At 49.0% G+C, this 23,758-nt stretch overlaps 3 protein-coding genes across 7 annotated transcripts; 1 reads left to right on the top strand and 2 right to left on the bottom strand.

Moving 5' to 3' along the window:
* Positions 1–109: 109 nt before the first annotated feature.
* ino80 (INO80 complex ATPase subunit) lies at positions 110–16,509 on the bottom strand. 5 transcript variants are annotated; one of them, XM_088362081.1, is made up of 36 exons: positions 16,349–16,509; positions 15,139–15,195; positions 14,868–15,075; positions 14,662–14,795; positions 14,526–14,593; positions 14,311–14,457; positions 14,094–14,214; positions 13,817–14,025; positions 13,659–13,712; positions 13,378–13,581; positions 13,102–13,306; positions 12,975–13,042; positions 12,716–12,916; positions 12,570–12,650; positions 12,416–12,511; positions 11,943–12,002; positions 11,714–11,856; positions 11,445–11,647; positions 11,285–11,370; positions 10,889–11,056; positions 10,689–10,822; positions 10,547–10,614; positions 10,392–10,485; positions 10,126–10,309; positions 9,787–9,927; positions 9,495–9,720; positions 5,262–5,389; positions 3,332–3,426; positions 3,147–3,219; positions 2,915–3,073; positions 2,734–2,836; positions 2,566–2,654; positions 2,212–2,367; positions 1,803–2,013; positions 1,265–1,480; positions 110–1,198 (listed from the first exon to the last, which is right to left on the bottom strand). In XM_088362081.1, exons 3-36 carry the CDS (start codon positions 15,029–15,031, stop codon positions 1,011–1,013), a joined length of 4,677 nt encoding a protein of 1,558 aa, XP_088218207.1. In that variant the 5' UTR covers positions 15,032–15,075; positions 15,139–15,195; positions 16,349–16,509; the 3' UTR covers positions 110–1,010. The 5 variants fall into 5 exon arrangements, with proteins under 5 accessions (XP_088218207.1, XP_088218204.1, XP_088218202.1 ...); XM_088362078.1 differs by lacking the exon at positions 16,349–16,509 and adding an exon at positions 15,367–16,292 and having other exon boundaries at positions 2,212–2,364; XM_088362076.1 differs by lacking the exon at positions 16,349–16,509 and adding an exon at positions 15,367–16,291.
* Positions 16,510–17,110: 601 nt separating this feature from the next.
* vps18 (VPS18 core subunit of CORVET and HOPS complexes) lies at positions 17,111–21,119 on the bottom strand. The gene is made up of 9 exons (XM_088361664.1): positions 20,869–21,119; positions 20,648–20,789; positions 20,403–20,494; positions 20,054–20,304; positions 19,636–19,989; positions 18,301–19,566; positions 18,036–18,245; positions 17,737–17,973; positions 17,111–17,668 (listed from the first exon to the last, which is right to left on the bottom strand). Exons 1-9 carry the CDS (start codon positions 20,969–20,971, stop codon positions 17,378–17,380), a joined length of 2,946 nt encoding a protein of 981 aa, XP_088217790.1. The 5' UTR covers positions 20,972–21,119; the 3' UTR covers positions 17,111–17,377.
* A 297-nt stretch (positions 21,120–21,416) lies between these two features.
* Positions 21,417–23,431, top strand: rhov (ras homolog family member V). The gene is made up of 3 exons (XM_088361678.1): positions 21,417–21,716; positions 21,817–21,875; positions 22,224–23,431. The coding sequence occupies exons 1-3, from the start codon at positions 21,464–21,466 to the stop codon at positions 22,668–22,670; spliced, it is 759 nt and encodes a 252-aa protein (XP_088217804.1). The 5' UTR covers positions 21,417–21,463; the 3' UTR covers positions 22,671–23,431.
* Positions 23,432–23,758: the final 327 nt, after the last annotated feature.

Here is a 23,758-nt window from a genome sequence, read left to right as displayed (position 1 = left end):
TTAAAACCCTGTGATTTTTAAATAAACAAATAAAATACATTTCAAATATTTACATGATTCCAATGACATTAATAGTATAGTAGTTCTTAGCTCCAGATGAACATAACGGTTTTTATCACACATTCTTTATTTCCACGCGATTTTTACTGTTAGTAAAATGACAGATGCATTTGTTTTTATTATACACGCGACCTATAAAAATAGACAGGCAAACGTGTGGAGGGGTAAAGCCAGAGACGACGTCGCCCTTGTTATTATGTACACATATGATACAGGGGATCATATACTTGTAGTCACAATTTCCACGCAAGCCTAGGACAGGCACTCACGCAACACCAAAAAAATGAGCCATGTGCCTCAAACGCAGGAGCTGCCCCCTGACAAAAATAGATAAGATATAGAGTGACTTCAATACAATATACACAAGATTTACAAGTGAATATCATATTCACAGTTATGGCTAATTGGCTACTCTAAACTGAAATAACTTAATTCCTACATCACAAATTCTTTTGTCTTGAAACAAATTTCTATTAGCAGCAATTCTCGTTTGACCCTCATTTCGAAATATTTCTACATGACACATTTGGCAGAAAAATAGATAGAAATCCTGCTGGCTTGAGTGAAGACCTGCCACACAAAAAAAAAGAAAAGGAACTTTTTGAAGTAGAAAAGCTGCAGACATTTGGGGGGGGGGCAGTTGTGAAATGTTGGTTGGTCCACAAATGATAATTGTTGAATAACCCAATGGATAAAAAAAAAAAAGGGGGTTACTGTTGTACAAGAATGGCGTGGCTCAGTTTATTGGACAGCCCTTGGAGTTCTGGAGAAGAATGTTGGATACTGGTCCTTGACCGCATTAAAAATAGGTGTTTGAATTATGACCGTGTCATGGAGTCAATACTGTTAATTGGTTTAGGCACGGGTGGGGAGGGGGGGACAGCTTTTGAGGATCACAGTGAGACCAGGTCTGTTGTGTTATCTAATGGGAGCACACTTTGATGAGTGCATCATTGGGGTCCTTTGCTTTTCCTGACAAGTTGATGGTGGCCGTGAAGCAGCTGCTTGCCCGGGCCCAAAACAGCCCCTGCGCCTGCGGCCTTGGCTTGCGGAGACGAGCCTCTGGCCGAGTTGAAGGCGGGGCCGGGTCCAGAACGAGCCACGGAAGGTTGCAGGGGGTTGGACACGGCTTGGCCCGCTGGAAGAGGTTAGACTTATGATTGTTTGTTCTAAACATTCCTCAAGTGCATCTCATCAAAGCCACCTTTGGAAACGCTGTAGCCGTACGCGGCGTACGCTGCCGCAGACGCAGCCGCCGCTCCAGCCATCGCTCCCGCCATCGCCGCCGCGCTGCCCGCCGTCGACTTGCGCGCGCGCCCTTTGCCCCCAGACTTGGGCCCGCCCCCGGATCCTTTCGGTCGTCCTCGACTCCGGCCCGACCTCCCTCTGCCGGGACTGAAGTTGTCTGAGGTCGAAATACCTGTGGAATCATGAATATTCTTTTATATGGCTGGGTGCATATTTTGTATTTTCATAATGTTTCATATTTATTGTCTGCTATTCAGTAGAACCTCCGTTTATTTCGGGACTAAGGAACCAAAAAAAAAGCCGCATTTTCCATATTTTTCTCATTGTCAGCTGCTATTGTGTGTTGAATATTCCAGTGGCTTCTCTCTGTCACTAGCCTACAAATTCTCTTTCCGAATGTTGAGAGCACAAGAGGGTCAGCGGAAGGTCAGCCCACGTTATGCTTTGGCTTTGGTTACCATGACGACGAGGTGAGACACATCGGAGCTCCGTACCGTTCATGTTGTCCGAGACGGAACCGGACAGGGAGACGGGGGAGTTGGTGGCCCGCGACTGCGGCGCCGAAGACAGCGGTTCGTCCACGATGACCAGCATGTCGTTGCTGCTCTCGTCCCCCTCGGCCTCCGGCGGCAGCGAGCCGGGCTGGAGTTCGCTGCTAAGCGAGATCTGCTGGCCCAAAGGTGCACACAGAGACACGCACGGAGGCTGGGGGTCAGGATACGTACGTAGGGTGAAGGGGGCGGGGCCCGGTACAACAAAAGGGAGTCATTGACCCATAGAGGGGTTGCAAAGAGGATGAGAGAAGGAAGTGAAAAGTTTTAAAGCACAAAATGCCGAATAAAAACACATAAGGTGAGTTTGTGGGATACGAATCATGACTTTGCAACTTCTCTCGGGCCTCACCTCGCTAAAGGGGCTGGGCATGGCCGAGTCCATTTCCACGCTGATGAAGGAGTCGTCGCCGTCCGCCGACAAGTTGGAGTTGTCGGCCGAGGGCGCGTGCACGATGACCAGGTTGGCCTCTTTCCTCCTCTTGATTTCAGACTCCTCCGTCTTCTTCTGTCAAACAAGAAGAGAAAAAAATGGGTCCAATCGCCACAACGTTTTGATTGCTCTGGTACTGGAGACCGCTGGCCAGATTGCGTGGACATCGGATATGATTCCCCGGAGGCGGGATAATGACTCCCTGACCTCACATGTCACTTGGCCATGAAGAAAAATCACTGGTTGATCATCAAGGGCAACATTGCGTCTTACCTTCTCAGCATACTTCTCCCTCTTCCTCTTGCGCTCCTTCACCTTGCTGCTCTCCTCTTGCTGTCGCTTCTCCTCCTGTCTCTGACGCACTACTCACAAAAATGTGAATTAAAAAAAAAAATAGTTCCTTGCATGTGTTTATTATTATTAAGGATAAAAAAATAATACATTTCTTCTCGAGCTCGTCATCATCCAGCAGAAGGCTGACCACCTCCTTGGGTTTGAGCGTGTCGGGTTTGAAGTTACCGCCGGATATCACCACCCTTTGAATCTATCCACAGAAGAAAAAAAAAAATAATTAATTGAAGCACTTAACCAGCGTGTGATTGACATCTCCTCGGTTCCAGACCTCGCTCTTCTCTTTAGCCCGCTGCAGGATGCGTTCCTCGATGCTCCCCTGGCAGATGAGTCGATAGACTGTCACCTGCTTGGTCTGACCCAGTCGGTGGGCCCGGTCCATGGCCTGCTGGTCCACGGTGGGGTTCCAGTCACTGTCGTAGAAGATGACCTGGAGGAAAGCGAGGAGGAGGAAGACGGTTGCAGCAACAGCTGACTGACTGACAAGTGTAATCGTGACTTACAGTGTCGGCAGCGGTCAAGTTGATGCCGAGCCCGCCCGCTCTGGTGCTGAGTAGGAACACAAAGATGTCCGTCCTATGTGGAGAATGTGAGATGGAGAAGAAAACACTTTACTGAACTGATACACACTGAGAGGGTTTTGGGATTTAACTAGAGAGGGACTTCTCTATAAATAGCGTCAACCCACCGACTCTGGAAGTCCGCCACCATATCTCTACGCTCGGAGATCTTCGAGGAGCCATCCAGGCGCATGTAGGTGTGCTTGCGGTAAACCATGTACTCCTGAAATAAAAATTAAAATATTGTTTTAAATAAAATTGTTTCACTGCCCCCTACAGGACTGGAGTGAAACAACATCCCTTTTTTGACTCCAAACTAATCCAAACTGTCTTATCTAATCTTTAGGAATTCCTGTTTGATGGTTTCCATAAAGGATACCTTGATCCCGATTCGAGTCGCCATTCAATCGGCACAGAAGTCTGCCAAGCTGTTGCGGAGGGGCCCCCCTAAAGAGCACGGGGGTCAGCGCAAACAGCAGTGATGAGGTGACATGTTGATCTTTCCTTTTAAGCGCTACCCAAAGTCCCCCTGGAACCTCTGACCTCCACGCTGTGAAACATGACGGAGCGGATGGCATCAAAAGTCGCCGCCCTCTGGAATCATTACTGATGATGGCCATTATTTTACACGACATAACACCCCCCCCTCCCTCCCTCCCTAAACTAATGTTAAGATGAGGCCAGCTCTCGTCTGTTGAGCTGCCATCCCAACTGGTCCATCTGTTCTGAATGAAAGCTACGTTAGCGCTCGCCAGAACGTCGCCTTTGGATTTGCGTCTTCATTTGTGAAGCCTGTAGTAGCCCCACCCCTAATAATTGAGCATTATTTCACAATATATTCACTTGGAGTCCTGGAACTTTTCTGACTCACCTCATACCTACTCAAAATTATCCATTTTTTTGTGAGTAGAACAATTCAGATTTAACGTTCCATCGCAGCGCTGCTATCCAAACGTTAGCGAGGATTTCAAGCACCCGTGAGAAATAGTCTGGCAGCAGTGTTTTTCTTCTCCGGGCCACCCGGGTCTCCATGATCCATCACGCCGGCGACACGGCGTCAACGGGAGTGAACAGCCGACCGGCGACGAAAACAATGATGCTAATGACAGAGATTAGCATCGGGCGCTCATTCGCTCATCAACTCCATCTGCGACGGGCCCCCCGAAGTCGGGGTCACTCCAATGCGTCATTTGGAGGGTGGGGCAGGGGGCCGGGGGCTATTTAACTCATTAATGGAGGGGATGCTGTCACCGCCATCCATTACTGTATGAGGTCACCAGCCAGCAGCACTTTATGAGCATTTTCATGATGCTATTTTTTTTCTTGCGGTTTTCCAGACACACTGGAAGATGGCCCTCGGCCTCCTAAACAATCTACAAAGAGATATTTTATGGGAGAAGTGCCTTCAAATGCTTTCAGTATCCGACAGTGGAGGCAAAGAATGACTAGTATTAGTGCCGTATTGAGAAGCTGAGACGGAGGAGCTGAGATTGCCTATCCATTTGTTTGGTGTGACAAAAAATTATGTTTTACAATAGATTCTTAATTTATCAATCCATCGAATTAAGACGTGAAATTTGCTGTTGTTTTTGAAGGGGGGGGTGGAACAAATTTGAGTGACGAGCATGGTGTATAACATGGTCAATTATTCTATTGCATCTCATTCCTCTCCCTTTTTGTCTTGGAGGCTCTTGACACCCCACCCCCTCTTCCTTCACCCATCTGGCTTCTTCCACGTCCCCTCCAGATGAGACCCCGCTCGTTAACCCGGACCTGTTAATTAGTCACCTAATGAGTGCGGTAACGAGGGACCGGCAGGCTGATTAGTGGGCGGCGGATGGGGGGGGGGGGGGGGGGGTCTGCAAGCGGAGGCAAACCCATTAAAAAAAAAAACAGGCTCAGATGCAGCTGACTGGCAATTTTAAGGGACATTTTTCTTCCAATGAATAACACATGATTTTTAACGACAGCATTTAGCATCTATGAATGCTAAATAGATCTGTTTGAGTTTTTGGATGAAATTGAAAAAAGGATTTATAAGTGTGTGTGCGTTTCTACCTCGAGCAGGTCGATCATGCGGGTCATCTGGGAATAGATGAGGACTCGGTGTCCCTGGGCCTTTAGTCGACTCAGCAGGATGTCCAGGGTGTGAAGCTTGCCACTTTCCGTGATTAGACTTTCCTTATCTGTGGGGAAAAGGAGATGGTGATGATGCGGCTTAAAAATGATCAAGTGACGACCAGAAGACAAAAACCCTTTCTTTCGTTCTTACGCTGGCGTGCAAACGAGTTCATTGTCTTTTTTGTCGTCATAAGCCAGAACTAAAAAAAAACCACAGGAGCTGTTGGATACATGCATGTGAGTGGACGCTCTCAAAAAAAAAATCCTAGCAAGTCCTCAATAAGCCATCTCCTAGAAGATAAAGGCCCCTTTCACCAGGGCAGATCAGATCAACTCCATGAGGTTCAATCCTCTTAAAGCAGCCTGATCAGTTAATAGGGGAAAAATACAAGTGGAAGAAAAAGAGATGATTTATATCCATCATCTGCAAAACAACAAAAACCATACGGGTGTGGAAAGAGTCCACCATCATCTGGACAACGGTGGTCAGACCCCGGCCTCACAATGTATCACAGGTGGCAGAGCCCAACGGAACCCTCAACCATTTTTTTTTTTTTTCCTCCCCTTTTCTGGCAGCATTCTATGCTAATGTGCACTCGGGCTGAACCGCGACCTGCGACCCTTTAGTGCGCTGGTCCAAGCAAGGTCAGGGCCTGCGGAGGTGTTAAAGAGGAACTAATAGAAGCGATGAACAAGGCAAATACCCGGGGGAGTTAGGGGGCTCACCTCTGGGTCACAACCCTGAGTTCTGGGTGATGGCGGGAAACGGGGATGAGCTGGTTCTCGACCGCTAAGGTTGCGTTTAAAAGGTCACACAATGTGGACGCCATGTTGTTTTTACCTCACTGGTGCGCTTCAATGTCAGAAACGATTTTTATTATCTACGCACATACAGTCGTTGGAAAGAACTGGTCCGATTTCTTTAGGCTGACAAGAGGTTCCTTGCCAACTGACTGGTTATAAAAGCAGCGATTTTGCGCCAGCAGTACTGCTCGGCAATCTGTTGCTGCTTAGCGGATTACGTTTAAGCCTCGCAGACTCTGCCGCTGACATGGGATGATGTGGTATGTGACCCGTCTGAACAAAACATCTCAAAGTAAATCTTGGATGAAAACAAAGAAATCCCAAATGGAGTGCTACAAGAAGCCAGAAAACAAGAGGATGAATAAATCACGATAATCTTTCCGCAATGTGATCACAAAGAAACATATTTGGAACTCGGATGTATTTACCGAATTCCGACTTTACTATTGCATTAGTGTGGATTACAAATTCCGCAGGAACGAAACATCATAAGGCGTACCGATTAAAGTGGCAAGGGATTTTTTTTTTATGATAATTTAGACATCACATAAAAGACAAGTAGCGCACCGCAGATGACAGCATGGTGACGACCACACCCCAAGCAAATCCCATTTGGTGTCACACCACTCTGCTGTTGCCATGGATACGCATATCAAGCTTCACCACCTGCCTTGCTTTTGCAAAACCAGCACCCCCCGCCCCCAATACACAATCCAGCCTAAAAGAGGGGTGTCGGCCCAGGCAGCCCCTCCCGACCGTGCATCCTGTTGGGAGATTAGGCCGGGCCATCCCTCTCCTCTAGGTCCTACAGCTTCTTCACCATCCTCCGTCACCAAAAAGCCCCTCCACCCTGGCTGCCTGTCCCATGACGATGTAATCCAATCCCTGTAGGGCCAGAGCCAGAGGCCTGACACGGTCCTGACCCAATTAGAGGCCTGCTGCCAGCTAATTAACCCCGGCCCAGCCCCGGTGCCTGGCGCCCGATACTCCCAAACCAACTAACAGGGCTAATTTCATTAATACGCCATGCCGGGTCTTCTCGTCGTGTCCTGTAGAACCCACCCGACATCCCCCCCACCCCGTTGGAATGGGGGAGGCGGCCGATCTTCTGGATGAAAGATGATGGATGGTCGGTTATGTGAGAAATGGAGACAGATGGGGGTCGAAAGCACGATCGAACCCGGCGTCAAGCCCTCACTGTATCATGATACATTATACGGCCCGATCAATATGTCAATGGCCGACACTTGTTCGCCACTGCTGATGATGGAAATATTAGCCTGGCCACCAGCGATGGGGAAACTTAATTTCCTAGCTGCCATGGAAGCGCAGGAGCTTTAGGAGCAGATGCTAGCAGGTTTTGGATGCCCAATATTGGGAATTTATTGACTGGGTGGGGTCAAAAGATTATGAATTTTATTGATTTCAAAGTGCAAATTCAAATAGCGCCCTTCTCATCTGTGATGCCAAAACGATTTCCCTCCAAAAACGCAGAAACCGGAGAAGAACGTGACGCCACTGCTTGGCCGCAAACACGCAGTAGCCTGATGAAGACCTTCGCCACAGGGCCAACTATGTCATTAATGTCAATTACTGCGGTTCCTCCACTAAAAGAACTGGCCCTTGTTAATTATGTGGGCAATGTCGCCCCCTTCAGTTTCACTTTATATACTAATCACTGACTTTTTGTTTTTGGCCTGTAATTTGCTGAGCTGGACTTTTTTGGGCTTGATTCCACCGAAGGGTCAAGAGTGCCAGGCAGATGTAACTAAAGCGGCCATGTTGTTTTATGCCTCCTCAATCAGAGCGCTTCCTGCCATTGCGGCATTCCTTTGAAGGGACCGGAAAGCCGGTCTGCACTTCCCAGAGCCCCCGACGTGGGCAACGACGGCATCTCTCTCCCATGGACCCGATTCCGAATACAATTTTCCTCGACGTCACAGCCTCGGGCACGATCCGTCTACGGGTGTCGTGAGAAGCCGCTGATTTTGTGGCGGACGTTCTTCTAATTACCGTTGAAGACGCAGCGGAAGGTTATTTTGGTGTCGCGCTGGAATGTTCCGGAAATAAATCCTGAGACGTGAGAGCAAAACATCTGTTTTCCCCTAATAAGAAACGAACTTGGAAAAATATTAAAAAATAAAAACAATATGCCACAACAGGCCTTGTTTTTTTTCCCCCTCGTTCCTTAATAAGCCTCCTGATTAGATTCCACCATTGATACCGTCGTACTCACGCCACGCCGGTCAAAACAAACAGTCATTCATGCCCTGCCATTTGTTCTGAAAGGTGTGGGGGGGGGCTGGGAAAGTTCGGCCGGGCTACTGTACATATCGTGAGCCTTGATGTGGTAACAATGTGTTCGGCGGAGGACGGGTGCCGCGCCGTTGGGTCACTTCCTTCCTCCCGAGGCTGAGAAAGAAGCGGCAGACGGGGACGCACAGAAAGAAAAGGCCTGAGATTGGCTCACGCTCCACCAAACACCGTCACAACTCGTGCAAGAGTTTTAAGGACACCTCGCAGACCTGGCGACCAAGTACACACACATACGCACACACACGGGCAAATGCACTCGCTCGCTCACACAAACAGAGTATCTAATAGCGTTACCTAACGAAGCACTTGAACAATGAGGAGTACGTCGACTTCCTGGCTTTGTCCACCTCCTGCTAACTTCACAGGAGCACTCAGACGGTTCTCACACAGACACGCAAATTCTTGTTTTTGCTTTCTCACTCTAGCGCAAGAAAATATCTGACCAGCAAAGCAAGCAAATTTTTTGTTTACATTTTTAACCTCATCTGATTAATACATACATTCGTTTTGAATTCGGCCACAAAATCTCCACCATTAAACGCGGAACAGGTCGTCGGCCATCTTGGTTTTGAGGCCACCTTTTTCGCCCTCTAACCTGGCTTCGATTCATCACGTCTTCAAGAGCTAATTAAGCCGGAGAAAAAGAGCACGTGGGTTCAACGTCCCTGCCAGAACTTTCTACGCAAAGTATGACAAGTTTGACTATCATTGTGAGCAGGTCAGTGAGAAAGGAAGTATTGTGTGTACAAGTGCGGCGGCCTCTCTCCCGCCGCACATCCATCAGCCTCCACTTGTGACCCGCGACTCCGCCGAGCCAGATTCTGGGCTGGAGCACACGTACGCGCCCGAGGATGCTGACAGGCCCCGTTCTCCTGACCTTTTGTGGCATTTCCCACGGGCCCCTCGCACTGTGGTAGAGTTCAGTGCATGTCGGAAATAAAGCCGGGAAGCTCCACTCGTTATTACCGTGCCGCAACACGTACGCATTTGGAGTGTGTACCTAATCAAGTGTCCAAGGATGCTCGAGGTTCCGCACGTCGATTAACTTACCCGGTATCCGAATGTAGGACCAGCCGTGCTGAGGGAAGACGGACATCACGCCGCCGGGTTGTTGCGGGAAGAAGGAGCCCGCCCTCCGCCGCCAATCGGAGGCGAGGTCGGGCGTGCCGTAGAGGAAGCATTCTTTGAAGACAGCGCCGCCGCCGACGCGCGTCACCCGCCACTCGTGCTCGGCGCTTCGATCGGCGCAGTAGCGCTCCATTGGAACCGCCGTGACCTGGATGACCAAAACGAAGCGTTAGGTGCTACACACAGACACACACGCACACAAAAATATACACACCCTAGGTGTGGCTGCGAGGAGGAACTTGGGCGGGAGCGCGGGCTGGCACGGCCACACTCGGGAGGTGGCAGAACGTCGACAGTGGACGGTCACGTCGGCGTGTCCTACCATACCTGGCCTGAGGGCGGTGAAGACCAGGTTCTGAAGCAAAAAAAAAACTTCATTATGGCTTTCAACAGCATGTACTTTTGTGAAACCATCTTAATTCAGCATGTGGACAAATCACCAGCATTTGCTCAGTCAATGGATATAAGGTGGTGGAAAGCAATAATGTGGATATAGTGCCATCTACTGGTGATTCTGAGTACTGAATTGGTAGTCGTCCTTGCTCATACTTACCCTTAGCACAGGGCTATTTTGTGTGTTGGGGAAGGATGAGGGTCTGTGTATCCACAAGAGGAGGTCTTTGTGAGACAGAGTCCTGGACCGTGGCATCCCCCCTGCGCCTTCTTCCTGGAGGATGAACAGCTGCTGACAATAGAGTCGGTACGCTGCCTTCAGGGACAGAAAAAGGGCTAACCACCTGTGGAAGCCAGGAAGGACTTTTTTTTAGTATGATTTTTTTTTTTTTTTTTTAGAGATGCTTGCTTTTCTATCTCCCCTACCTGACCAAGGTGCCTTGCAGCATGAGGTTGGACATTTCGGCCGGCGACACGTCGATGAAGCGCAGGAAGGAAAAACAGTTTCCTTCGTCGTTACCTGATGAACAAAAGCAAATGTTACAATTGCCTTCATTTGGGGAAAGTTGGAGACAACTCACCTTTCCTGTGAAAGAGCGACTGTTGGATATGATTTGGGGAAAAGGGAGACAGCAGCACTCGCAGTGACCTGATAGGAACACGGAGATGTGTTTTTATGAGGATGAGATTAGCACGACGCCGGACGGCGCGTGTCGATTTTACTTGTCGGTGGCCTGGCGGTGAACGTGGAGGAGGCCGTGACGATAGAGGAACTTGGACAGAACGTAGGGCGGGAGGGACATGTGGAAAGGAGAGCGTGTCTCCTGGCGTTCAAACAAGTCAGGATGATTGCACACCTGCAAGCGGACGTTAATTGTAACTCACAGGCAAATTCGCTTTGTCACGTTCTTTTGCCACTGTACCTTCCTGAACTGCATGACCAGATTCATGAGGGACGACGTGGTGCTGTGGGACTGCTGGGACGTGCCCATGGAGGACTGGAGCAGGTCCTCGATGGAGATCTTGTTCCTCAGGGCCTGGTAGAGCAACCTCTGCCTCGACGTCAGCTGGCAGTAGGTCAGGATCTCAATCTAGGAAAGATGGACGAGAAACCGACGTTGGTGTTAGAGCCAGGTCGTTAGTGCTAAGAAAGCCGACATCTCGTGAGAAGGAAGGAAAGATAAATGTGAGGGAGTGGTGACCCTTTGGCTCCCACAGAACGGGGGGGTGACCCGTGAGCCTCCAAACTTGACGGATCTGCCAGTGAGGGACGGAATATAGCCTGATGACATTTAGCTGGTGGGATAAGAAAGTTCTACCTTGTCTGAGAGCTCGTTTTCCACATCCTTCTTGATCCTTCGCAGCATGAAAGGCTTGAGGATCATGTGCAGGCGCGAAAGTTGGTCTGTGAAGGAAGCACACGAGAGGTCAAAATCCGGGTCAGGGTGTGACCAAAAAAAAAAAAAAAACATGACTCACTCTCATCGATGGCCGACTTGTTCTCGGCGTGGCTCTCGATGTCCTTGGAGAACCACTCGTTGAATTCATCGTGGGAATCGAATAAGGTGGGCATGATGAAATGCAGGAGGGCCCACAGCTCGGCCATTGTGTTCTGGATGGGCGTCCCCGTGAGGAGCAGCCTGTTTCGACACTGGAACTGCAGGAGGATCTTCCACCGCACGCTAAAAAAAAAAACACCAAAAGGAGTAAGTTGTGTTTGTTTTTTTATTTTTGCACGCGACACTTACCTCGTACTGCTTTTCAGTGCCTGGGCCTCATCCAGAACCATGTACTGCCACTTGACTCTTTGGAAGTACTTGACATCCTGGACCACTAGCTGGTAGCTGGTGATCACAACGTGGAACGGTGCGTTCTGCGTGTACAGGGTTTTCTAAACACACACACACATAACAACATGGCGGCAGATCTTGAATTAGACACCAGAAGAAAAAAATAACATCTTCATCTTTTGCTTACCTGGCTCCAGAATTTCCGAATGACTTTGCGATCGTGAGGGTTTCCCCAGTATGGCAACACCTGAGGGACAATAAAAAATATGATTTAATTATGAGATTGTTGCACCCAGAGCCTTGATCTCCATCCTATTGAAGGTTGTATATTTTTAAAGGGATGTGGATCAATTTGAGTGGGAAACAAAACAAAGCTAACGCGACGCTCTCAGGGGAAGCATTTAGCATGATTCACTGCGTCGATTCTTCGGGCGCCGACAAACGCCATGTGAAAAGCATTTCTGCATCATTACATCGATCAACACCGGCCGCCATTCAATTGTTTGCGCTCGGTCTCGAGGAAGCTTATCTTCAAATTGTGTAATACGCTCTTTTCACAGCTCATTAGTAGAATAGACCGGAGATGATTTATTGTCTGAGGGGAAAATACGAGTCTGCGTGTGTGCGTGGCACCGGCGAACGTCTTTCTAAGATTCCCACCTTGAACTTGGGCACAAAGCGTGAGAACTCCTGATGCCAGTTGTTGAGCGTGGACGCCGGGGAGATGATGAGGAACGGGCCCCAGATGTTGTCCCTCTGAAACGAGACATTTGTGTCACTTTGGTGATTAGCGCCGAAGTTGAGGAGCACCTACCTCTGCGAGATGAGCCAACAGGGCGATGCTTTGAACGGTCTTGCCGAGACCCATCTCATCGGCGAGGATCCCGTTGATACCCTGTGAAGAATCCCGACATTTTAAAGCAGCCCTTTTTTTTTTTTTTTTTTTTAACAACAACTTACTTGCTCGTAGAGGTTGGCGAGCCAGTTCATGCCTTTGAGCTGGTAGCCCTTCAGCTTTCCGTTGAAGATGGTGGGCTGCGGGATGTCCTCGCCGGCCTGGATGGACGGGTTGGACAGGCTGTAGCTCTCGCCGAAGCCGGAGGCGGCCGTCGAGGAGGACGCGCAGCGGCTGTCGTGGGAGTCCTCGTCGAACATCCGCGTCTGTTGAGCGATTTTGTGAGCCTGGTGTGTGTTTTAAAATCGAAAACTGTGAGCTCACTCTCTGTTGATGGATGTGGTAGGCCTCCTGCGCGTTCCTCAGAGCTTGAGACTTGTAGTATTCACTGTCTGAAAGCACGTTAGCACACTTAGCACACCGACGGATACGTCGCAAACGAGAGACGTACCGTAGTCCTCCGGCCCCACGTTGACCATGACGCCTCCGCCGATGTCAATCTGCCGCCGCGCGCTGGTGTCGTCCAGCTTCTTCAGAATCTCCTCCTGGGCGTCGTCGCCGCTCGGCGAGTCGGCCGAAGCTTTGCCGCTCATGAAGTGGGCGTAGAGCTCCGTTTGCGTGATGAGGAAGTTGAGCTTGCGCTGCTGACGCTTGGCCTGGGAACAAACAGATGGTGTGTGAGAACATTGAGGTGTATCATGCGTGGAGCCGCTTCCCCTCCACCTACCTCCTTCATCTCCTCGTCCAGTTTCCGCTGCTCCAGCGCCTCCTTCTCCGCCCGCTTCCTGTGCTCCTTCTCCACCTTGTCGTACTTTTTCCAGTAGAGCATCATCTCCTTGGTGAGGCGGCGGGCGCGAGGTAGCGTCTCCTTGCAGTTCTTCTGTGCCTGGATGGCGGCTCGTCGTACCTCTCGCATGCACTGGTGGGCCAACTGTGGAAAATTGGGGGAAAAAAAAGGAGCATTCATTTTTTTGGAGGGACTTACACCGGAGTTATTTACAAGGTTACCTTTTTAGCATTGGTCAAGACCAGGTTCTTGGCGGAGGTCTTCTGCTTGAAAGACTGCAAAGCAAGAAACTTTTAAAATGAGCTTTTAAAAGTGACATAGTATATGATGGACTTTTTCATCATCTCTTGGTTGATGGTCAAAGATGAGCCTTACTAACCTTAGGGATCTCCTTCTTGGCAATGGTGAGCCACACCTTACGTCGGCGTGCGTTCAGCTGCTCCAAGCTCAGGTGCTTCTTCTTCAGTATTGGCGCTGGTGCGTCCTGCGAGAACTTAGCGAAGGTCTTGGGAGGCCCATAATGGACGCTCTCGTCTGAAAAGTCGCCCTCGCCGCGCTTCTTCTTCTTCTTCACTTTCTTCAACTTGGCTGTGGAGTCAAACAGGCAATGTTGAATTTTTCCTTTACGCTATGATCACAGTAATATTTGTTGTTACCCTTGAATTTTTTCTCCTCTTTGATTTTCTTCTTCTTTGGACCCACAAGATGGCGCTGTTGCTCATAGAAGAGGTCTTGACTGGAAAGGAGCCCTGTGCTGTAGTACTGATAGTGTTGAAGCTGCAGAGAATCCATTCAAAAAAATGAGGACTCGACAATCGGGAATTCCAAATCTTCCCATTAATCAGTATGTTTCATATCAACTATGTGGTTTACCTCACGGTCCGTGTGGAACTTGTTCTGGTGCTGCCTGGTGTAGCGGTGCAACCTCAGCATATCGTGCAACTCGTCACGCGACATACTGAAGTCCGAGTCGTCCGAGTCCGTGTCCGAGTCCGTGGTGTTGTCGCTCAGCAACAGGCTCTGAGAAATGAGGAGGAATGATTTAGGAAGAGCGCATTCAGATGTAATAGTTACAAAACATTCCTCACCTTTAACCATTTCCGATTCTTCTTCATTTTTGAGAAATTGTACAGGTTTGCTTGGTCGGTCTTTTGGTCTAGAAAAATGCAAATTCATATTTAATATTATGATCGGATGCAGGAGGGGAATGTGGGAGTGCTTTACCTTGCAGAAGAACCCCGTTGAGGGGCTTGCCTTCCACAAAGGCGTCCTCTTGGTCACAGGGCTCCCTCTTCACCGTCAAGGGTTCGATGGAGAGGCCGGAACCCAGAGCGCCGTCGCTGTCGTCGCTGTCATCGCTGGAAAAGTCGCACAAGCAGAAATACGCTCGACAATGTGGAAGGACGACAATAAAGGGTTAAAGACAGTACCTGGTGACATCTCTGTTAAAGATGGCGGCCGTTTGATGCAGAAAGCTTTCTAGCCTGAGGGAGCGCTCCAAGCGTTGCAGGTAGAGCGGTTTCGCCAGAGCCGAAGAACACGCCGCCGCCGCCGTGCCAGCCGGCTCGGGCCGCCCGCCCTGCCCCGACGCCATGCAGTCCGGATACCCCCACCCGCCCGGCTGGGCAGGGATTTTTACTGCAACACAAAGATTCTTTCAAATATAATGCGCTACTTAAAGGACCAGAGTTTCGGTCCTACCTCTGTAACTGAAGTCATTATCCTCGGTTAGTTGAAGGACTTTGGATACACAGAAGCCTTGAACAAAAATATTGTATGATCATTAAGTGTGTAAATGGAATTACCCAAAAAATGCTCAATCAACTTCACAGTTTATGAACATCTCATTGGTACTGTGTCCACCATTTGTTTTAGTATTTACATGTTATTAAAATAATAGCTGTACACCTACTAAAAATAAAAAAATACCATATTGGGAAAATATGGATGAAGAAGAATCCATCTGTTCATTTGCTATAGCTCTTGTCTTCATCACAGTCACAGGAGATCTGAAGCCTCTCCCAGCTGGCTTTGAGGAAGAGGCAGGCTACACCCTGGACTGGTCACCAGCCAATTGTAAAGCACATGGAGACAAACTACACCACTTCACCAACTTGCATGTGTATGTGGGAGGGGAAAATCCACACAGACACAGGGAGAAGATGCACCTATCACTCAAGGGGGGACTCAGATTCGAATCCAAAACCCTCATTTGAGAACTATCACATTTAACTTCTTCCCAGACATGTAAATTGAGAATATATGTCATAAATTGCATTAAAATATAGTGAAATGTATGCTGAAAGTCATGCACTTGTCAACTGTCATGCAGTTGTGGTTAGCTTGTCTAGTTAGCCTAAGCTAAAGCTGGATGGCTAACCTTGAACGTTGAACTGTGCTTAACGGCTAGCTTAGGATGTAGCGAAAAGCTAACGAAGCTCAAATGCTAACATTTGGTCCTATCGCATCACTTTAACTTAAGTTGGGGGCGCTGCTTTCAGATGGCCTTACATGGGGTGAATCCTGTATTATAGTCCGGGTGGAGTGGACTTTGGCCCGCTATGCTTGATCATGTAGCTCAGTATTAGCATTAGCTTTGGGGATGCTAACGGGAGTTTTGAGTCTTCACGTAACATTTATATAAAGTGAACACAATCGCCCTGTCACTTTAAGGCCACCACCTCTTTTGCGTTAACTATATATTAAGATACTGCTTTAATGACTTTAATTGCCGAGCCGGCTGGTCGGGCGAGACGGCAAGGCCCTAACCGGCCTGCCCGCGTCCCGAGTGTCCTTGCTGGGGGAAGCTCAATGCGTGGTCGTGTGTGTGCTCCCCGTGATTTTAATTCTTTTCTCCCTCCCGGCCATCTTCCCCCCACCATTGCTCCTTTGCCGTAACGGTGTCTCTCACCTCGACACCCCGTGTGGCCCCTTGCGCGTGTCTCTCGCCGCTGCTGCCGACTCTCGATTCCCTGACTCCAAAATGGCGGTTAAAGGCGCCGAGCGAGTCTGAGCTTTGAGTCTGCAGCGGCGGCGGAGAGGCGGCCACTTTCTGTTACTGAGAGAGCACAGAGACACGACGCCATGGAGGCACAAGCAAGGAGCAGGCTGGTGAATCGAGCACCGAGCGACAGCCTCTCGCTTTTCAGTGGGTTAGACAGCAGGTCACCCACATTTAAATCACAAGATACATACAAATAAGTTATCAAGAATAAATGGGAGGATTTAATGATGCGTCGAGGTGCTTAATCAAAGTTAGAACATGCACATCAGTGACTTTCTGGTATCGACTAGTAGTGTCTGCCCGTTGCGAAAGTTGCCGAGCTACGTCTTACGTCATCACGAGGGAACTCCGTATTTGGTATGGCCGAGTCGAAAGGAAACCGTTACGTAATTATTAAACACTTTGATGATAAAAGTGAAACAGTACGCGTTATTTAACAATAACTGCTGTGAAACAGGGTTTTTGTATTTCGTCTTTTTTATCTCAATATTTTAATATGTCATATTTTATTAAATGTACCTTTTATTCAGTTTGTTTCTAATTTATTTTACACACACAACACACAACGTAATGTTTCTATTTACCTTTTTTCGAGCTCGTTTATTAATAAAATAAAAATAACAGGTTATAAAAACTAAGAACAGGTCAGAGCAGCTTCAACATGAAAAAGCATTAAATTAAGGTTTTATTTTCCATGGTATTAAGACACAAACAAAGCAGTAAAAATATTGAGTGCAGGCTGTCTGGAAAAAAGAAAAGTCTGACATACATAACATGCCAATGAACACTGGATGATAGTTATTTAATCCCAAATTTGAAACTGTGAATGTGTCTAAACAAAAAGCTAACATTGCTCAGCAGTTGTCACAAATGAGGCGCTAACAGGCAAATGGAAAAATGTCCCAATCTGCTCCATCCAACTCAAGTCCACCTCATTCACAGCCAGCTGGATTTATCCTCCTCAAACTTCTTTGGATCGATGAAGGGCTTGTCCACAGATCTGATCATCAGCTCTCCACAGTACACGCATTCAGACGCGACCATGTCATCCAAGTCGGATTTCATCTGCTCGCGACTGGCGGCGCCCTTTCCGAGGCTTGGCGCGTCGCCTTCCTCGTTCGGCACGGGCCGGTGTCGCGACCTGGACGCCTGCGTGGAGGCCGAGAGCTTCTTTTGCAGCTCCTCCAGGCGGCTCAGCTTGTAGGCAGACAAATGAGGCATCACTTCCTACAGGGTGCAAAGGTCAACATGTATCATCCATTTAAATACTATCCATCCTATGTTGTGCAGCATACCTGCAGGAGGCAGTCGGAGTGGAACATGTGTCCACACAGAAATAAATAAAAAGGCCTGTTGAGAAGCGGAAAGTCGCAGGCTGAGCACTTATCCTGGGAGTCCACCACGCCGTATTTATTCCGCATTTCCTGGATGTCTTCTCGGATGCGTTTGGCGCTCTCAGTGGCCTCCTCCATTTCCTGCTTCAGCTCCTCGATGTGCTTGTTGTACTCCTCCAGGGAGTTGCAGATGGCCTCCTGAAAGCCACAAACAAACCGAGAGCTATAGAAAAAGTCACGACGGAAGCCGCGTGACTAACCTTAAAATGGTCGATGGTGACAAAGTCAGGAAAGAAAGGCAGAATGTCCTCGATTTTGAGCAGGTCGCAGCTGGACAAGCAGTTCATGGCCTTCTTCACGTCCTTCTCCTCCTGCACCACATGGCGGGCGATCTTCAGCCAGAGCTTCTTTCGTAGCTCCTCGTCATCCTCAGGCAGGTCCGCGCAACTCTTGGCCAAATCCACGTCCACCTGCGGACAACGTGTTATCAAGGCTCCTTGGTTGAGGCGCACTGATTGAACTTACTTGCAAGGCGAGATCCACGGCTTCCTCGTACAGCTCCATAATTCTGTAGACCAGAACGCAGGCGCGGAGGTAGCCGTGTTCGGCGCACAGCCTGAGCGCGTACTTCAGGTCGTAGTGGATCTCCGAGGCGTATGTGCCCGCCTCCTCCAGGTAGCGCAGCAGCGAGTCGGGCTTGTACTTGGCGTAGAGTGACAGCAGGTAGTTATGGATGGCCTCCTCTGTCACGTGCAGCTCGTGCACGCAGAACTCCATGTAGCGCACCGTCTCGTTGATCTGCTGGCTGCTTCCCTTGTGGCTGTAGTTCATCAACGCCGGGATGAGCTTCTTGGGGTCCAGCCGCTTGCCCATTTGGATCCAGGCGTCCACCACCTTTTCGGGGATGTGCTGCATGAGCACGGGGGAGAACTTGTAGAAGAGCTTCTCGTCGCAGTGCTTGGCCAGCACGTCCAGAGCGGCGTAGTAGTCGTCGTGCTGGCAGTAGTGCGACACCACCCTCTCGTAGTCCTGCATGACCACCGAGAAGTACACCATGTCGTCCACGTTGCCGTGGCTGGCCAGCAGGTCATAGATGGTGCAGCGGTTGTTGAACAGGCACTCGCGGTGCTTGGAGGTGTTCAGGAACTGGCGGAACTCGTCGCGGGTCTCCCAGAAGAGGACGCTGGCCTTGCCGTCATCTTCTAACTGGCCCAGCCGGTTCAAATAGAGTTCAGACAGCCAGGTGACGAGCAAGGTGATCTGCGTCCTCTCGCTCGGCTTCAGATTGCCCAGCTTCTTCAGCAGGAACTCCTTCAGGGCTTCCTCCTGCTTGGCCTCGATGAACTTGAGCGCGATCTCCTCAAAGTAGTTCTGCGTCATGGCGTAGCACTTGGCGCTCTCCAGGTAGCGTTTGTTCTGGAAGCAGTGCTCGGCCTCCTTGGCCAAGACCATGTCCATGCATTCGGGTCGCTCGCGGCAGTACTCCTTGGCCAGGTCGAACTTGTTCATGCTCATGTACATCTGCCACACGTCACGGGACTCCCGCTGGATGTGGTAGCGGAACACGGCGTGCTCCGTGTAGATCCACACCAAACCCCCTGACGGGTCCTTAATCATCCTCTTGAGGGGGCCAAACTTGTCCGGGAACACGTCCTCGTGAACCACCTGACCGTTCAGCGTGCAGATCGCCTTGACTCGATCGTGCAGCAGCAGCAGGAAGTGGAACTGGGTCAGCACGATGGAGATGGGCTTGTTGAAAGACAGATCGATGTCGGTGGTGTACTCCCAAACCTGATGAACGCAACATCAGAGCAGATCAAAATTCCCCATAATCTTGTGAGAAACACACCCAACAATTACCTGCACGTCACTCAGCAGCGAGTCCGGTCTGACGTAGTCCAGCTGCCCGTAGAGCACCCCGTTCCCCATCATCCAGGCGAAGGCCTTGGGGGAGGTACGCAGCTTGGACGTATAGAAAGTGATCTCGCTGTAGCCCATGTTGGCCGGGAACTCCTGAAAGCTGGGGAGGAGGTCCTGGTTCTGGGTGAAGATGGAGCTGAAGCCCTGCTGCTCCGTACCCTCAGCCACCTTGCCCACAAACTGGAAGAGGCGCTTGCGGGTGGTGGCGATGATGAAGTATTTGTTCTCCAGGCCACGCTCCACCTCCAGGCAGCACACGGGCGCCGGCCTCCCGTCTTCCTCCAGGGAGTGGACCTGGAACGATATACAGTGAAGCTCCACAGTGGATCATTTCTTAATGACATCCATGAAGACACACTTGTCTGAAGTACTGGTCCGGGTTGGTGTTAAAGAGGCTCCCCTCGGTGGCAGAGATCTCAGCCTCGAAGATGACGCCTTGGCCCGTGCCGACCAAGATGGGCCCCGTGTTGGTCTCGTTGCCAAGCAGCTTGTTCCAACCCACACTCTCCACTAGGTGGCCCCGCCAGCGAGACAGACTGCGCACCTTTTGTGTGTTCCTGTTCAGATACAAACACTCGCTGGTGCTCAAACTGATCAGCAAGTGGGAGCCTGAAAAAGGAAAAATTATTTTTCTCCATCTGAGTGTAATACCAATACTATGCAAAAATAGTCCACCTTTATTTTCCTCCACCACTTGTTAATCTTACCCGTCGGATCCAGGAAGAGTTTATGCACTTTGCTGTCATCTTTCCTTCCAAGCTCAATCTGATTGGGGTGATCAGGTTTGGCCAAATCAATCCTGCAAAGAACACAAAGAAACGTACAAACATTCCTATCAGCCTCTTTATCACCTAACAACTCTTGAAAGGCCCCAATAAACATCTACGACTGCTTGTCCTAACTAATCCAATCAAAAGGTATTTACTAGTGAGCATTTCTGATTGTTACTTACCTCAGCAGGGTGTCTTTCCCCAGACTCATGCATAACTGATTATTGCAAACTATGAGATGATTTATCCTCTCGGGCGGCGTAAAATCAATCCTCTGCTTGTTGAAAATGGGTTTTTCCTCCTCGAGTCGCACATTGACGAAACCTAAAGTGCAAACATTGGACTTATTAAACAGCATTATCCGAGAATCTAAAGATCACTCCCGGTTGCTGCCTCGGCTTACCCGAGTGTGTTATCCCGATATTGGCGCTCCCCAGGCGGCCGTGCTGCTGGGCGCTTTGCCTGCTGTTTTGCGAGTCCTCGTACTCGTCCAATATTGAAGCCATTTTGACGTGCTACTTGATTCCAAATAGGTTGTAGAAGGACTAAAACGACATGACTATGCAGCTAGCCCTCTGGTTAGCTGTCAGCTAGCGCTGGTATAAGGGGCAAGTCAGGTGACAGCACTCATGTGATCGGATAGTTGATGCAATACCCTTTTTCTACACTAGAGAGCACTGTAACATCGACTAACTTTCTCTTAGTGGGCGTGGTTTTGTAAATGAGTTAGATTGTCTATTTTTTATAACTAAACTTTAGACTAAATTCTTATTTAATAGGAAACTATTCTCAGTAAAATATGTTATCAACGTGTATAATATGAAAATGATAAAAGACGCTGTTACCCTTAACCGCCTTTGGGTGTCGCTGTTGGAGCAACTAGGAGCGAGGCGTACAATGGGCGGGGTTATTCAAATAAGCTTCAGGAGAATGAAGTTAACCTAAAAAAATCGCCCATCCTTGCAGAGTCATACTAGAGAAGCTTTCAAAGACACTTGATGGTGAGAATTGCGACAAGGCGGAAAGAAGCAAAGAGTTTACGGCCCGTCATGCCACCTCACATGGACTTCTACCACGAGTCCCGCGTCCCCTCCGCTTGCGGACTGACCCGGGAGGACGAGCTGGAGCCGGGTGTCATAAGTTGCATGCTGGTGGGCGACGGTGCGGTGGGCAAGACCAGTATGATAGTCAGCTACACCTCCAATGGATACCCGGTGGACTACAAGCAGACCGGATTTGACGTCTTCTCAGGTAAGACATTATTTCAGTCAAATAAGGGAGCAAATATTATTTTTCCTATATGGTAAATTGGCTTTAAGGACAATTTTAAGTTAAAACTGGTTTCCAACAGGTCAGGTCCAAGTGGATGGATCCCCAGTCAGAGTTCAATTGGTGGACACAGCAGGACAGGTATGTCTAATATTATTTTGTATTAATTTATTTTATTTGTCAGACTCAACAATGGTGTATTCTATTGCGACAATCTTGCCCTCTCACATCTGTCGCTCTTTGCCTGCTAACATTTCCCCTTTATGTGACAACAAAGAAGTGTCTGTCAACTTTATTTAAATAGCTCCAATCCACAACAATAGGGCACTAGAGCAGGTTTTAGGCTTGGAATAGCTGCTGGGTCATTGTTGATAAAAGCTTAAATAGGCGGTGGCTGACTTTTCAAACTGGGTTCCCTGGATAAAATTAAAATTATAAGAGAGTTTTTAATGACAATTTCATAGACTCACATTCTTTTGTGTCTTTCAGGAGGAGTTTGACGAGTTCCGATCGCTGTCCTACTCACACACGGACGTCTTCCTGCTGTGCTTCAGCATGGTCAACCCCGCCTCTTTCCACAACATCACCAAAAAGTGGGTGCCCGAGATCCGTGCCTGCAACCCAACCGCGCCCATCGTCCTGGTAGGCACGCAATCGGACCTCCTACTGGACGTTAATGTTCTCATCGGCCTGGATAAGGCCAGTGTGAAGCCCGTGGTCAGCTCCCGCGCTCGAGGCATGGCGGAGAAGATCCGGGCGTCGGATTACGTGGAGTGCTCCTCGCTCACCCAGAAGAACCTCAAAGAAGCGTTTGACGCCGCCATTTTTGCCGCCATTAAGAACAAGGCACGGCAGGCCAAGAAACGGCGCTCGTCGGACAGGCGAAGCAAAGCCTTCTCCAGGTGCAGCTGGAAGAAGTTCTTCTGCTTCATCTGAGACGGCTGGAACTGTAAACGCAAGTTCTTAATTTATGTGAAGTGACATTCAGGAGGTGACATTCTGTCGTCTCGTTCAGAATACCCAAGTCTGGATTCAGGTGGACTAACACAATACAGGAGGTCTTTGGTTATTTTATTCAACATGCAAACGATATCAATTTGCATGTTTGTGCTCCTGTGTGTGTGTCGTAACAGAAAGGGTGTGAAGCGTCAGTTTTGTTGCGTTGGCCTCGGCTTCAGGCTGCGGCGCAAACTCCAAGATGCCGCATTCTTACCTGAGTGCTCCAAGGACGCTGCCCAGACTGGTTTTTTGGTGCCTAAATTATGTGACGTGACTTTTTGCGTGAAGGAACGCATGTTACTGTATCTCCTTGACATAGTTTGGAAGAGCAAGAAACAGATTAGCAGTCAGCTTCGACCTTTGGCCTTCTCGATAACTATCAGTCGAGATTCTTAACATCTTGGTTTCCTGGGGATAAAAAAAGTATGCAATGAATTTTCTCTAAACATCCCTACTTTGCAAGAATTTTTTTTTTTGGGTGACGAGCCATATTTTGCACTCCAGTCTAATCATAACCAAACACAATCTATTATGCTTCCTGTGGAAGTGATGTGAATGAATTCTGTTTGTTCAAACAACTGTCATCTTTTTTTTTTGTATCACTTAAGTGCTAGCGTGTCTCACTCTCCTCTAACCCTCGTGTCTTTTTATTTACATGTCAGAGCGACGTGACACAAATAAATGAAGTGCAAATTACAGCCTCTGTGTTATGTATATTTTTAGACCCAACAATTCAGGATGAGTCGCTTTACATCGACATCATACTTTTTTTTTTTTTCTGGAGGGGGGGGGACCGCAGGCTGTGATTTCCACTCTCCACGGGGGAGTTGGCATAATGTCCGTAAACCACAATAGCCACCTTTCCTGCCCCCCCCAAGCATGTGATAATTAACCTGAGACCCCCCCGAGCCATTCTAATGCTAACCGCGCCATGCTGGGATCTCCTTTACTGATTGTGTCACTCGAGGAAAAGTCTCAAGGTGAGGATCCACGAAAAAGGCGATTGATGATAATCCATTCACGCA

Source organism: Syngnathus floridae, chromosome 19 (assembly GCF_059516105.1).
Source record: "Syngnathus floridae isolate MCC-2025c chromosome 19, RoL_Sflo_1.0, whole genome shotgun sequence".
NCBI lineage: Eukaryota > Metazoa > Chordata > Actinopteri > Syngnathiformes > Syngnathidae > Syngnathus > Syngnathus floridae.
Note: the sequence above shows the minus strand (reverse complement) of the source record. Positions and strands in the feature narration are given on the sequence as shown.

Bases quoted from the DNA above. Each gene is read 5' to 3' on its own strand.
- ino80 (XM_088362076.1), bottom strand. From the start codon at position 15,430: ATGAAGACAAGAGCTATAGCAAATGAACAGATGGATTCTTCTTCATCC. The intron at 3,220-3,331 runs GTGGGTTGACGC...TTCTCCACATAG, and splicing joins GTGGCGGACTTCCAGAGTCG to GACGGACATCTTTGTGTTCC. The intron at 2,655-2,733 runs GTATTATTTTTT...TTTTGTGAGTAG, and splicing joins TGACGAGCTCGAGAAGAAAT to TGCGTCAGAGACAGGAGGAG.
- vps18 (XM_088361664.1), bottom strand. From the start codon at position 20,971: ATGGCTTCAATATTGGACGAGTACGAGGACTCGCAAAACAGCAGGCAA. The intron at 20,495-20,647 runs GTAAGTAACAAT...TGTTCTTTGCAG, and splicing joins GGGAAAGACACCCTGCTGAG to GATTGATTTGGCCAAACCTG. The intron at 19,567-19,635 runs GTAATTGTTGGG...TGCGTTCATCAG, and splicing joins CGCTGCTGAGTGACGTGCAG to GTTTGGGAGTACACCACCGA.
- rhov (XM_088361678.1), top strand. From the start codon at position 21,464: ATGGTGAGAATTGCGACAAGGCGGAAAGAAGCAAAGAGTTTACGGCCC. The intron at 21,717-21,816 runs GTAAGACATTAT...GGTTTCCAACAG, and splicing joins CGGATTTGACGTCTTCTCAG to GTCAGGTCCAAGTGGATGGA. The intron at 21,876-22,223 runs GTATGTCTAATA...TGTGTCTTTCAG, and splicing joins TGGTGGACACAGCAGGACAG to GAGGAGTTTGACGAGTTCCG.